This window comes from Elaeis guineensis, chromosome 3, assembly GCF_000442705.2.
Source record: "Elaeis guineensis isolate ETL-2024a chromosome 3, EG11, whole genome shotgun sequence".
Taxonomy (NCBI): domain Eukaryota; kingdom Viridiplantae; phylum Streptophyta; class Magnoliopsida; order Arecales; family Arecaceae; genus Elaeis; species Elaeis guineensis.
The window spans coordinates 118,257,262-118,272,500 of NC_025995.2; the positions used below are offsets into that span (position 1 = coordinate 118,257,262).

General features: G+C 45.0%; 1 protein-coding gene across 1 annotated transcript; it reads left to right on the forward strand.

Annotated features, from left to right (window-relative positions):
• Positions 1–2,119: 2,119 nt before the first annotated feature.
• LOC105040576 (aquaporin NIP1-1) lies at positions 2,120–4,844 on the forward strand. The gene is made up of 5 exons (XM_010917158.4): positions 2,120–2,488; positions 3,371–3,592; positions 3,698–3,895; positions 4,138–4,199; positions 4,439–4,844. Exons 1-5 carry the CDS (start codon positions 2,345–2,347, stop codon positions 4,656–4,658), a joined length of 846 nt encoding a protein of 281 aa, XP_010915460.1. The 5' UTR covers positions 2,120–2,344; the 3' UTR covers positions 4,659–4,844.
• The last annotated feature ends 10,395 nt before the right edge of the window (positions 4,845–15,239 follow it).

Genomic DNA, 15,239 nt, shown 5'->3' on the forward strand with positions numbered 1-15,239 from the left:
AAAAAAAGTGAAAGAATATGTATGTATATATATATCAAGATCCTTATCATTAGCAACACTAGTGCTTGGATTTCTGCACGCATTTGGTCAAGAGTTTGTGGAAGATCCAATTAAAAAAATTAACTATGATGCTACTGGGCCCAACCATCGTAGAAAGGCAACACTCTAATGGAATGCCATGTGGCATGAGAAGATTAATTCACGAGATTGTTGTATAACACATCAAATCTTCTTGTCTTGCATCGCAGCAGCACTTTTATTTGGTATCAGATTTGGACTCTCCCATAAAAGATAAAAATGGTATGGATATTATTCATTTGAATTTATTTTTATATTCGAATCAATTCAAATATAAATAAAAATTTAAGAATTTAACTAATATTTATATCCATATCCATATTCTACAAAGAAAAATATATATGGATATAGACAGACAGCTATCCAATCCATATTCGAATATCCAAAACTGGATGTAATTTTGCATAATTTTATATAGTACTTATTAATTTTTAAAAAATATATAATCATATAAATATTTTATTAAATTGAGTTATCATCTATTTAGTAACATCTTTGATTCTGTAGCCATAAAATTTAATTATCTAAGTTATGTTAATAATTATATCTATTCTTCCAATATTCGATTTGTATCTATATTTATTTAAATAAATATAGATATAAATTTTTATATCTAAATAATATCTCTATTCATAGTTGTATTCATCAGATAAAATAAATATAAATATGAATATATTGGTATTTGATCTATATCCGTTCTAGTTTCAGGCTTGTCTTTAGTATTTTTAAGGTGTTAAAAACAAACTAAATGTATCTTTCTGGATTAAGTTAAAGGAGAAAAAGAAAGAAAAAAAAAAGAGACCTATTTATTGAGACATATTTGCTTCTTTTCATAAAAGGTGGTAAAAAAGCTATCAACATTTTGGGAGATGTGTAAGCTAAAAGATGATTCAAACCTCCCATTTCTATGTAGAGGCGTGCAATAGCGAGACAAACTATATTTTAGTATATTAATGGAAAGATCAATATTAAGATAAAGTTATATATCAAGATTGAGGGGATAGAGAAATATAAAAATATTAACATATTACGAAACATTAGTCCCTATATGGTAATAAATATATTCAAAGTCTAGATCAGGATAATAAAAATGAGATTAACCACTATTTTTATAGTGATATTAATAAATTTAAGTATCTACTATTCTTAAATAACATACTTACTGTAATTTAGATTCGATGCTCATTAAACTGCAACTGCCAACTTAACTAACCAATGGTTGAGCAACACTTGGCGCACATGATCAATGGTTTAACAAATCTTAGGGTGAATAGTATGAGCAACTATAACTCGGCATAATCTCCGGACAATAGATAAGAAACAGCGGACCAGCTCATCTAATAATCATGCAAACAAATCGCAACTTTCACCCTCCTTTCTATGTAAATCCGAATAGGATCCGTCTTAACTCATTATTTATATTCTCAAAATTCCTCAATCCCACAAAACTATCTAGCTTAAGCATCGAATCTTTCATCGAATGTGTTTCGATAACGCCATCATCTTTTCTTTATTTATATGTCGAACCCTTCACAGCTTAGATTAGTTCTATCTGAACAGACTAGCCACTGATCGGCAAAATGCTTAATTCCTTGAGATTGGATTTTGGACTGCAACAATCTCATATAATATCAATTCATATAAAAGGTTATTATATTATATTTGATCAAGATAATAAATTTATAGTTTTCACGAGTGTCTCCACCTCCTCCAGTACACTTCTGTTTGGAGGAAAGCAAAGTATTGGAATGTCACAGATTTAAACTTGAAATACACTGTACTTCATTTATCGTATACCCTATCCGTGTGAATGCATCAGATTTTTTATTATTATTGTTTTTTTTTTTTTTTTTTTGTTTAAATGCATTGATTGGGAGGTTGTTGGAGCAGCTTTCAATGCTCTCACCGTTTTATTACTCTTCCGTCCGAAGCCAAATTTAGGCCTTCACGCCTTCGAAGCGACTCCCCACCGCTGAGCCTCTTTTCCTCAATTCCTCACTCCGCCACTCCGGTCCATTCCTTCGGCTAAGAATACGAGATATAGCGGCCAATCCAGAGAGCGAAGAAAAAGAATATAAAAAAACTAAAGAAGAAAACGGGAGCCGAGAAAGCGTACGACTTCCACTAGGTCTTCTCCCACTCCCTCCTTTCCGGGCCTCCAACTGACGATAAATAGACGCCCAACTCGAAGGGTTCTCCCTTGTCCTTGGAGTTGCTCTCAGTGTCTCTCTTGGGCTTGGTGTGAGTGTGTGAGAGAGGGAGAGAGATGCCAGGAGGTAGAGAGAATTCGACTGGTGAAAACGGGACGCGGGAGAGATCTATGGAGGAGGGAACCGCTGGGTTTCCAGGGGAAGAAGAGCGTTCTGTTCCAGGCCATGGCTTGGGTCTCTCTTTTCCTTTCTTCCAAAAGGTAAGACTTCCTCCTCCTATATCTCATAATTCCATTCCTTGTTCTTTCTTTCTTATTCTCCTGTCCACATTTTTTGTAGAGTTGGATTAAGTGAATAGCTTGAGTTCGTTTCAGATTCCTATTTCCAAGGGATTGAATTCTCTGTTTGGAATTTCCACTTGATGTGTGGCGACAAAATTCTTTTTTCTCCGAGAAAGAATCAAATATAGTTGTAGTTCTCTAACACATCTATATATTGGTGTGATTTCTGTCTGTGTTTCAATAACAATATATCGTGCTTAGAGGGCGTTGGGTTGTTCCCAGAGATTTGGAAGAAGGAACTCAAAGTAGTTCGACCGTTCTTACTTCCAATCTTTGATCAGTTGGATTTGATTATAAAGCCTAAACCCCAACATCATGTTTACTAACCGTAAAACGAAGCAAGGCCAACTGAGATCTATATTCTTTTTTCTTTTTTATAAATTATTCCCAATTTGTCACGTACTTTCTTTTACTAGAATTAGAGAAGTAGAAGAAGGGGTTTCCATACACATTGATAAAATCCTAGTTCCTTTTCTGATACAAGGGGTTGGACCATCTCTTTTCCATATCACCATCCCCACCAGCGGTAGCAGGAACACAGCAGTATTAGCAAGTGAAACCAAGTTGGAGAATTAATCTCCACCAGGACAGCTTCACAAGACTAGATGTCGGCGTTTTAAAGCTATGGCTGTAGGTAGTTGGCCAGCACTCAGATTACTCATAGAGCAATTCAAATGGTCCATCATCCCAACAATTTATCAGCTATTTTTTTTACCAGTATATATTTCATTGTGAGGCAAAAGAATTCCAGCAACTTTAATGCAGATGGTGATTGTTTTTACCTCCCAATTATGTGTGTAGATCATCGCCGAAGTGTTTGCGACCTACTTCTTGATCTTCGCCGGCTGTGCCTCAGTGACAGTGAATCTAAGCAAGGGCACCATTACACTCCCTGGCGTAGGCATTGTGTGGGGGCTGGTGGTCATGGTTATGATCTACTCTGTCGGTCACATCTCCGGAGGCCATTTCAATCCTGCCGTCACCATTGCCTTCGCTACATGTCGGAGGTTTCCATGGAAGCAGGTTCGCCTCTACCCTACTGTTTTGATGTTGGCGAATTCTATGCATGCTTTCTGTATGACCGTTATATATCTCAAGTTCTTGTTTCCACCTATAATGTCCGTGCAGGTGCCGGTATACGTAGCAGCTCAATTGCTGGGAGCGATCCTTGCAAGTGGTACACTGCGGTTGCTGTTTGGAGGGAAACATGAGCTCTTTCCAGGAACGATTCCGACTGGTTCAGATATGCAGTCCCTGGTGCTTGAGTTCATCACCACCTTCTACCTCATGTTTGTGATATCCGGAGTAGCCACCGACAACAGAGCGGTAAGTCGAGTTCTGCCTCTGCAACTGTGGAGAAGTATATAATCACACACTGGTCTTAATTTGTAGCGTTTGATTTGTCAGCCATTTAGCCTTTAATTCGAAATTGGACGACCACAAGTTTCTTCGAAAAGTTTCATTCAAATTTTTATATGGACTGCATGAGAGTTGATTGAACTTCTTAGGTTTCTCTTAATTTGTTGATAAGTCGATGGTGATCTTATTTGCCTGTTTCCATTGTCCAGATTGGAGAACTGGCAGGAATAGCAGTTGGAGCTACCATCCTACTAAATGTGATTATTGCCGGGTATTCAACATAACCATTCCAAATCTATAATGAAAGAATTATTGTTTTTCTTTGTTCTTTTTTTACCTTTTTGGTGAACCTATAATGAAAAAAATTCCGAATAGAATCATGCGACTGTTGGAGGAGATCATGTTGCATGCTGTAGCATCTTTAGGTCATAATTCTTCTGTAAATGTTTTTATCTCTTGTTCAAAAGTTTCACATATCATTGTTTTTTTTTTGGTTTTTGGTTGTGACAGCCCTATATCGGGAGCATCGATGAACCCAGTGAGGAGTCTAGGCCCTGCAATTGTGGCTAACCGGTACAAGAGCATTTGGGTGTACATAGTTGGGCCTACTTGTGGTGCGGTGGCAGGAGCATGGGCGTACAACGTCATCCGCTTCACCAACAAGCCCTTGCGCGAGATCACCAAGAGTGGCTCATTCCTTAAAAGCTTGGGCAGGAACGACTCCAACTAAGACGTATAGCTCTAGGCAAAGAAATATTATTGTATCCATTAGATCCTCCTATTAGTATATACGGAAAGAGACTCTTAGCAGTAGCGTGTGATGCAAGTTGGTCCATGGAAGGAGACTGTTTGAAACTATATGTTTTCTTCAATCTGTCGCTTTCTATGAATAGATCTCTGGTTGAATGTGGAACAATTCTCATATTCCTTGCAAGCCACATTACTATGAGGTGTGATTGTGAGAGAATATTTCTAAATGTCATGTAGAATGCTACTGGCTATTAAGAAGACCATCTGTATGGATATAGGTCGGTTTGAAGGTTCTCGATTTATGAACTAGCTTAACCTTTGATATTGTAGATCAAGGGTGCAAGTGTTTACCCTAGTTTTTATACCTATAGTCACATGAAAAATAGCACTTGAATAAATCCAAGATTAAGAAGTTTGTGTTAATACAAATTAATCTGATTTAATTTTATGATCGATCGATGTTTAACATGAGTACACAGATGATCCAAGTTTAGCATGCGAGCGGTAGAACAGTTCCGTGGGCTTCAACAACTATCCTTGTAACCTACAAGAAGTCTCCATGGAAAGCTCCAGGAGCTACTTGTATATTTGGTCTTTGATGTGATGACCATTCTACCTGAAGAATGCTTGACGTATGCTCAATTACTTCTTTATGTCATCAATTTTTTTATCTGTTGCTTCTTTATCCATGAGTTAATATTACTCTTCTTTTTGCCATATTCCTGCGTGTGATTCTCATTCTGCTAGATATTATGAAGCCCTCTTACTGAGTAATATTGAATTCTATCTCCTAATTGATCAACCTTGTTGATTGATTGGCTTGATCTGACGTGCCGGCAATTCAATCCATCATAGTTTAGTTTCTTCTGAAACCACAAATCATTGATGGAAAGATATTTCACCCTTTGTAGTATGGTGCCCATCCTTCTTTTTTCAGATGATGCCAAGTTTATGAGAAAAAAAATCAAGTGAAATTGTTGGGATTGACAGAACGCCTAGATAGACAAACTAGGTCAAAGATTTCCTCACCAAACTTGTAGGACAGACATCAGACATGAAAAGAGAGGTTAGCTTGTTTAAAGATATTGCAGAGATACTCTAATTTTTCAAACAAATTGTTCTAAAATTCTCACCAAGTCAGCCAATTAAGTAGTCCTTTTGACTCATGGCAGCATGCCAAATAGCAAGACGGTTAGTTTCTCTGGTTAATTCTTTTAAAATTTTTTAATGTTTTTCACCTTTTTACTCCTCCTAGCACAATCAAATTTCTAAGTCCCCAACAAATGGAAACCAAAGCAATGAGAGAAATGGTCCTCTAAATCTCTTATTAAAAAATATGTAAATACATCTATTTCTTAAAGTCCTGTTTGGCATTCGTTGTTGATCTTCTATTTTTGTTTCTCCACAAATTACTGAAATATCAGATTGATGTTGTAGATTACATTTACAGAAGATTTCTGCTATTTCTTGTTTTTATTTTCACTCCTTTTAAAAGCAATGAACCTTTGCTATCAAAAGCTTTGAAGATTCTACAAACAATTTAGAAAACAAAAGGGTTTCATCATGGATGCCATCAATCTAGTTCATTTTTCTCCTTCAATTTTTGAAAACAAAAGTAAAACCAAACAAGCTGTAAATATTCACCTTGGGTTTTATAAGTTAGACAAAGTAGACACTGCAATTTTGCTCATTTAGATGCTCAATAAGTGACTTTTTTAACATTCGTTGCAAAAGGAAGATCATCGACAATAACTTAAGAAATTTCTATTCTTCCTTCAAAACACCTAGAAATTTAGATATAAAAATCACCAAAGAAAACAAGATTTTTAATATTTCTCAGAATATAAGTTATTAATTCAGCTAATAGCATGTATCTTCTATTTCATAAATTTTAGATCAACAACAGGTCTTTCAACTTCAAGACTTTTATTTCTAAGGGTCCGTTTGAATGAGGTGTGTCACATTATGGGATAATCTAAAAATTTTTAAAAAATTTTTATCTAAAAAAATGATTACGAAAGAAAATAATTTTTACTATATTTTATTAATAAAAAAATTACTCTAAAAATAATACTAAAAAAAGATTATTATATTTGGTTAGAGATAATTCTACATAGGAATATGATAAAATTTATAAATATGTCCTTCAACATAATTTTTTAATTTTATTATAACATTGTCATCTTCAAACAATTTTTATATAATGATTATAATTATATAGCCCTTTGTATAATACTATCTGCATCTTATTTATTTTGTAAAAGCTCTTTATTGGATGAATTTGAGAAGACATCAAAATAAATTCAATGATTACATGTAATAATCCAGATTTAAAAAAAAAAAATAAGAAAGAAGAGAACGGAAGAGGACTCCTGATAGAGTCCGTCTTCCCTCTTTGAATTAGAATGGGATTGGGACTCTAGGAGCCCTAGATCCCATCTATAATTCCTCTTCTCTATCTTAAGCAAGTCAGGAAAACATTAGGCTTCTTCTCTCTTTTTTCTCCCTCTTTTCTTTCGTTGGAGTCGTTGATTGTCTTCACCGTACCCATCAGAAATCAAGACCAGAGATGCCACCGAAACCAAGATAAGGTCCCAATCCTTCCTTTTCTCTATCTTGCTCATCTTCTCACAACCCCAGACCTCACCGTCGGCCATCGGCTTTGCTAAAAATAAATTCCAAAGAAGATCTCCTATTTTTTTCATGTTATTTTATTTTTTTTTCCATCATTGTTTGCCGTCGTCGGTCACCAGATCCGATCTCTCGACATCGTCGGGGACTACTCCACCGGCCCGAGTGGTGGTCGGTTCGGGGGGAGGCCCTTAGTTCAGGAACAAGGGGGAGGAAGGACCTCCCCTGTTTCGTGAAGAAGAGGACCATGCGAATCCTCTGCTCCCATGAAAGAAAAAAAAGAGAAAAGAGAAGAAGAAGAAAAAGAAAAGAAAAAAAAAGAAAAGAAAATGAGAGTGAGTTTTTCTCTCTCCTCTCTCAACCTTTCTCTCTCCAATTTCTCTTTCTAAATTCTCTCTCTAGATCTTTTCTCTCTCTTTATGGATTTTGTCTCTAGAATCATTCTCTCTCTCTGATTGCATCACAGATCCTAGGATAAACTTGAGATAAAAATATGATGATCTGAGATTGTTCCAAAATTCATGCAGTAGATTGAATCCCAACTTGGTCCTTATTTAAAATTTATAACATCTGTTGGTGCAAAAATCCGCTCGCGCCGGAGAAGCTGGAGTCGAGGAAGTCACGGTCGCCGCCGGACCTGCAAAGGAAGTCTAAACCGGAGGTGGGGTTGCTCCGGCAAGATCCTCCGACGCTCAAGTCAGTTCTCTACCTCAACAAGAATGGAGTGCTCGAACGGAGAATTTAGCAGAGTTTTTAGGTAAAAAACGAGAGCTTATAGAATAACGTATCTGGGGTTTCCTTTTTATAGACGGAGGGGGCAACAGATTGATAGCGACGCCTGTAACCGTCCGATAGTGGGCCGCCCAGAGTCAGGAGGATTTTATTGCGGAGGGTAGTGGAGTGGGATCGTGGCTATCGCCGTGACTCGCCACGTGGAATCAGTTACGGGGAGTGGAGCGGCGTCCGCTGTCGTGACTCATCAGGGGGTGGTGGAATCGCACGGGATCCGCCGCAGGGAGTGGAGCAGAATCGTGGCCGTTAATACGGCCTGTCAAGGAGTAATGGAGCTGCGTACGGTCCGCCGCAGGGGGTGGAGCAGTGTTGTCCGTTACTGTGGCCTGCCAGGGGGTCCAGACTTGTCGGCCGAAGTTCGGTTGGAGTTGGTAGCGAGGTCCGGCACCCGTAGGAGTTTGGGCGAGGTCTTCCCGCAGTCGAAATGGAAGATGGAGTTTGGCTTCCGTAGGAGACCGGATGAAGTCTACTTGCAGTCGGGGTTGTGGGCGGAGTCCGGCTCCCGTAGGAGTCCGGGCGGAGTTTTCCTTGCTGCAGAAACTGTGGACGGAGCCCGGCTCCCGTAGGAGTCCGGGCGGAGTCTACTTGCGGTTGAAGTCGTGGACGGAGCCCGGCTCCCGTAGGAGCCCGGGCAGAGTCTTCCCTACGGCAGAAGTAGTGGACGAAGCCCGGCTCCCGTAGGAGTCCGGGCGAAGTCTTCCTTGCGGCAGAAGTCGTGGACGGAGCCCGGCTCCCGTAGGAGCCCGGGTGGAGTCTTCCCTGCGGCAGAAGTCGTGGACGGAGCTCGGCTCCCGTAGGAGTCCGGGCGAAGTCTTCCTTGCGGCAGAAGTCATGGACGGAGCCCGGCTCCCATAGGAGCCCGGGCGGAGTCTTCCCTGCGGCAGAAGTCGTGGACGGAGCCCGGCTCCCGTAGGAGTTCGGGCGAAGTCTTCCTTGCGGCAGAAGTCGTGGACGGAGCCCGGCTCCCGTAGGAGCTCGAGCGGAGTCTTCCCTGCGGCAGAAGTCGTGGACGGAGCCCGGCTCCCGTAGGAGTCCGGACGAAGTCTTCCTTGCGGCAGAAGTCGTGGACGGAGCCCGGCTCCCGTAGGAGCCCGGGCGGAGTCTTCCCTGCGGCAGAAGTCATGGACGGAGCCCGGCTCCCGTAGGAGTCCGGGCGAAGTCTTCCTTGCGACAGAAGTCGCGGACGGAGCCCGGCTCCCGTAGGAGTCCGGGTGGAGTCTCCCTTGCTGCAGAAGTCACGGACGGAGCTTCGCGAGGGTCGACCCTGCCAAGAACTTCAGCCAAGGGTATTTTATGCCCAACACCAGTCCCCCTACTTCCGAGTTCGAATTTCGAATGAAGGAAGTACGGAGAAGTTGTCGCAGCCGAAGTTCTTCCCCTGACGTCCGGGCGCAACCGTCCTTGGATATGTCGGCATTTAATGCGCGCATGCCAGAGCTCTTTTTTCGATTATGGCGACCTGAAGAGTCTTTTCGGAACTCCCACCGAGATGTGATCCCAAGCGTCGCGCCATGAAAATTTGCGAACAGTCAATCCTCGATAGCGATGAGTGGGACACGCGGGACACATGGCAAGCCCCGGTTGGTCTGAAGATGCCCGCCATCATAATTGCGCCAAGGTTCGCTGCCTATTTAACCCCCTACCCTTCCCTCGGGGCTTTACTCCGCCAAAAGGATGATTCCTTTCTTCCGTCTGAGAGCCTAGCTACTTAGCCACTCTCTCGGTGTCCCGACCAACTTCGAGTACCTTCCGCGCCGGTCTTTGCCATCTTCAGCCCCTTGATTCCTCTCTAAGGGGTTTCCCCGCCATGTCCTCCACCCCGGAGGCCATCCTCAAGGGGATGTCAGGGGCTTGGAGGGAGGCAAGGAGGAGAACAGCGGTCCGTGAGTTCTCCGGTCATCGAGCGACCGCTGGAGGTCCCCGTTGTTTCAAAGGGGGCTCGAGGAAGGATTCCTTCAACAACAGGGGTTTACTATTGGGGACCGCCGGTAAAGGTGTTCTGCCCGAGAATTTCGGAGTAGCAAGACGGGATGAAACCGGTCAGGAGGGCAGAGCTGTCGTCACGAGCCGTGGCGGGATCCTTGATGTCGTCGGGGCTGAGGGACCAGAAGCGGTCGGCATCGACGGTGAGGCAGTAAAGCTTGTTGCGGGGGCAGTGGAAGTAGCGCATGTCGACCTTGCTGGAGCATCTTGGACGGTGGCTGTCGCGGAGCATTCGGTGATGGCGCATATCTCTGGCACCACCGCTGCCCCCGGGGTGACTCCGGTTCTTCTTGAAACAGGTCTTCGTCATTGCTGTCGTTGCCCTTACGGCCCCCTGGAATCTATCCCATCCTTTTCCCCCTAGGGTTGGGACTTCGGAGATAGGGCGAAACAAGGCGGGGCGAGAGCCGATAGGCCTGCTACACGCACTGGAAAATGCAGCCGGGAAGGACAGAAATGGGAAGAGAAGTTTGCAGCTTGAAGCGGCCTCCGGTGTGTCCTTTCTAAGCTGTGTTCTCAAGCCTTGTAATAATGTATTCTTTTCTGGCCCTTCGGGTCTTGTAACGTACATCTTATCAGTTGAAAAATGAGAAGGAGATTTTGTTACCTTGTCCGCACCTTGCATCGAATCGTTGTCTGTCGAACTTCCTTCTTCTTCTTTCTTCTCTCTTCCTCTTCTTTCTCTCTTCTTTTTTTTTTTTTTGATGTCGTCCTAAGGTCGCCGGTGGCCCTTTTATTCGTGTTGAATTATCGTTTGCCGAGCTCCTTATCGAATTTTACGTCATTCGAAGGTACCTGGTTGTCATCGTATCAACCCATCTTTTCCGTCAGTGGCCGCAGGTTCGCCTGGGGCCATTCGGGCTTGGTGTCCCCTCAGGGCTTGAGCTCGGAGGTCCGAGCTTCTGTCGCCCTGAGGAAGTTGTCATATTTTGCGTCGAAAGCTTCCTTGAAAACTGGGACTCCTGATGGGAGCCTCAATCCTTGCTGTGACAGGGTTCTATACATCTCGGGCACTATTTGTTTTCCAATCATCGTTGATGTGGTCCATCGCCTTCCTTTTTCTTTTTCACTTGGAATCTTTCTCCGCTCTCAGCGAGGCTACGGGAGTTCGGCTCCCGTAGGTGAAGTCGGGGCGAAGTTCGGCTCCCGTGGGAGTCTGGGCGAAGATCGCCAGCAGTTGAAGTTGGTGACGAAGTCTGGCTCCCGTAGGAGTCCGGACGGAATCCTCCCTGTGATTGGAGTCGCGGATGGAGCCCGGCTTCCGTAGGAGTCCGGGCGGAGTCTTCCTGCAATCAAAGTAGGGTGCGAAGTCTGGCTCCCGTGGGAGTCCGGACGGGGTTTATCAGAAATCGAAGTTGGCGACGGAGCCCGGCTCCCGTAGGGGTCCAGGCTGGGCTTACCACCGGTTGAAGTTGGTGACGGAGCTTGGCTCTCGTAGGAGTCCGGGCCTTTGACTCCGCTCAATCCAGGGTGAGGTTCTCCTCCTGTCCTTAGCAGGGCTGTGGGGGCGTGTATGGGCGTTGCAAGGCCTCTCCCCCCATCCGGTCTAAATGGAACCGGACCTTCGACTTTGCTCAAATTAGGGCAAGGTTCTCCTCCTGTCCCTAACAGGGCTGTGGGGGCGCATATGGGCGTTGCAGGGCCTCTCCCCCCATCCGGTCTAAATGGAACCGGGCCTTCGACTTTGCTCAAGTTAGGGCGAGGTTCTCCTCCTGTCCCTAACAGGGCTGTGGGGGCGCATATGGGCGTTGCAGGGCCTCTCCCCCCATCCGGTCTAAATGAAACTGGGCCTTCGACTTTGCTCAAGTTAGGGCGAGGTTCTCCTCCTGTCCCTAACAGGGCTGTGGGGGCGCATATGGGCGTTGCAGGGCCTCTCCCCCCATCCGGTCTAAATGGAACCGGGCCTTCGACTTTGCTCAAGTTAGGGCGAGGTTCTCCTCCTGTCCCTAACAGGACTGTGGGGGCGCATATGGGCGTTGCAGAGCCTCTCTCCCCATCTGGTCTAAATGGAACCGGGCCTTCGACTTTGTCGGGACGAGGTTTCCCTTTTGTTTTTGATACAGTTTGTTTGAATTGTCCGAAGACATATAGGTATGTAATTTTCAATTAAAATGAAGTTACTGGTAGTACATCCGCAAGTTTTTCGAGCTCCACGGTCACGGGAGGTCGGCTCCTCCGAGTTTCTTAAGATAATAAGTTCCGGGCCGGACTATTTCTTTGACTTCATACGGTCCCTCCCAGTTTGGGGTGAGTTTTCCTCGGTCCTGAGGTTGCGAGACAGCGGCTCGTCGAAGCACTAGATCTCCCGCTCTAAAGGCTTTGTTCTTGACCCGGGCGTTGTAATATCGAGCGACTTTCTGTCTGTAGGCTGCCATTCGAACCTGAGCCATCTCCCGTCTTTCTTCCAGTAGGTCGAGGTTGGCTCTAAGACTTTGCGAATTTTGATGTTCGTCGAACGCCACGACTCATGCTGACGGGAGTTTAAGCTCGATTGGGATGACGGCTTCCGTACCGAAGGCTAAAGCAAAAGGGGTCTCCCCCGTAGGTAGCCTCTGGGTAGTTCGATACGCCCACAACACATGATAAAGTTTGTCCGCCCAAGTTCCCTTCACCTTCTCAAGCCTTGTTTTAATCCCCTGCAAAAGGGTTCTGTTGGTTACCTCAGCTTCGCCGTTCTCCTGGGGATGGGCTACTGATGTGAAGTTATGGGAGATGTTTAGATCTTCACAGAATTCGATGAATTTTGCTCCCGCGAATTGCCGTCCATTATCAGTGATCAGGATTCTAGGCAGACCGAACCTACACACGATCGACTTCCAGACGAAATCTTGCACTTTTGCTTCTGTGATTTTCGCTAGTGGTTCGGCTTCAACCCATTTGGTGAAGTAGTCGATCGCTACAAGGAGGAACTTCCTTTGCCCAGACGTCATGGGAAAGGGGCCAAGGATGTCCATCCCCCATTGTGCAAAAGGCCAAGGGGCACTCAAGGGTGTGAGCTCGGTGGCGGGCTATCTCTGGATGTTGGCGTATCTCTGGCATCGGTCACACTTTTTGACATATTCAATCGAATCATGATGCATCGTTGACCAGTAATATCCTTGGCGGAGCAACTTGTGGGATAAAGATCTAGCCCCCAAATGGTTTCCGCAAACTCCTTCATGTACTTTCCACAAGGCGTAGTCAGCCTCCGAGGGCCGGAGACATTTCAAAAGGGGCAAAGAGTATGATCTCTTGTATAATTTGCCCTCATAAAGGATGTATCGGGAGGCTTGATTTCAGAGCTTCCGAGCTTCCTTCACATCCTGGGGGAGAACTCCATCTCTGAGATAGATGATCAGTGGGTCGACCCAGCTGGGCTCGTGGTCAATCTCCATTACGGGCCGCGATTCTTCTGTACTCGGGTGTTTTAGAACTTCGAAGAGGACGCTTTTGGGCAATTCGGCCGGAGCCGACGTCGCCAGCTTGGAGAGAAGGTCAGCCCCAGTATTTTCCAACCTTGGGATCTGTCTAATGTTGAAGCCGCTAAAGGCGGGAGTGAGCTCCTTTACCTTCTCAAGGTATTTGGCCATACTATCCTCCCGCGCTTCGTAATTCCCGCTGACTTGCCCCACTACCAGTTGAGAGTCACTGTGCACCCGGAGCTGACTTATTCCCAGCTCTCTGGCGATCCTTAGTCCTACGATCAGAGCTTCGTATTCTGCTCCATTATTCCGCGATGACTCCCTCCGGACTGACCAAGATCAGGCCCGCACCTGCGCCCGACATGTTGGAAGATCCGTCCACATAGAGGGCCCAAAAGCGATTAGCGGGATCGGCCTCTTCTTCGGGGGAGTTCGGTTGGGACTCCAGGTCGTCACCTTCGTTTTGTTCAAGTTCAGCCTCCTCTGGGATGGTACACTCTACTATGAAATCTGTCAGTATTTGGACCTTCACTGCTGGCCTGGGTCGATAATTGATGTCGAATTTCGTGAGCTCGATCGCCCATTTCGCCATCCTTCCGGAGGTGTCCGTCCGGTGCAAGACCGCCTTGATTGGTTGGTCGGTGAGCAGTGTCACGGTGTGCCCTTGAAAGTAGGGTCGGAGTCTCCGGGCTGCAATCAACAAGGCGTAAGTTAATTTCTCTAATTTGGTATACCTGGTCTCGGCGTCCCTCAACGTGCGGCTAACATAGTAGATCGGCCGCTGGACTTTCGTCTCTTCTTTGACAAGGACGGCCGTGAGGGCCATGGGAGAGACCGCTAGGTATAAAAATAGCTCCTCCCCAGGCTCAGGCTTTGCTAACAGCGGGGGTGATCCAAGGTAGCTTCTTAATTCTTCGAATGCCTGTTGGCACTCAGGGGTCCAACAGAAGTTCTTCGGTTGCTTGAGGGTTTGAAAGAAGGGCAAGCACCGTTCGACCGACCTTGCAATGAAGCGATTAAGGGCCGCTATCCTCCCCGTAAGGCGCTGAACCTCTTTTATCGACTTTGGGACGGCCATCTCCTGGATGGCACGAATTTTCTCTGGATTGACCTCGATTCCGCGTCCTGATACCATGAAGCCCAGGAACTTTCCTGAGGTTACGCCGAAAGCGCATTTAGTTGGGTCAGCTTCATTCTATATTTTCGGAGAGCGTCGAAGGTCTCCTCGAGGTCGGCGACATGATCTCTGAAAGATTTGCTTTTTACGAGCATGTCGTCCACGTAGACCTCCATGTTACGACCGATCTGCTCCTTGAAGATTTTGTTCACCAACCGTTGATAGGTTGCGCCCGCATTCTTGAGGCCAAAAGGCATGACCCTGTAACAGTAAAGGCCACGATTAGTGATGAAAGCTGTCTTTTCTTCGTCTTCCGGCGCCATTCTAATTTGATTATAGCCGGAGAACGCATCCATGAAGGTGAGGAGCTCATGGCCCGAGGTCGCGTCCACCAGTTGATCGATTCTGGGAAGGAGGTAGCTGTCCTTCGAACAGGCCTTATTCAGCTTTTTGAAGTCTATGCACATCCTCCACTTACCATTTGCCTTTTTGACCAGGACAACGTTGGAAATCCAATCAGGATAATTGACTTCCTTAATGAATCCAGCCTTAAGGAGCTTATCCACTTCCTCGGCTATCGCCTTCTGCCTCTCCGGAGCATGACTTCGGATTTTTTCTTTCGTCGGTCAATGTTTTG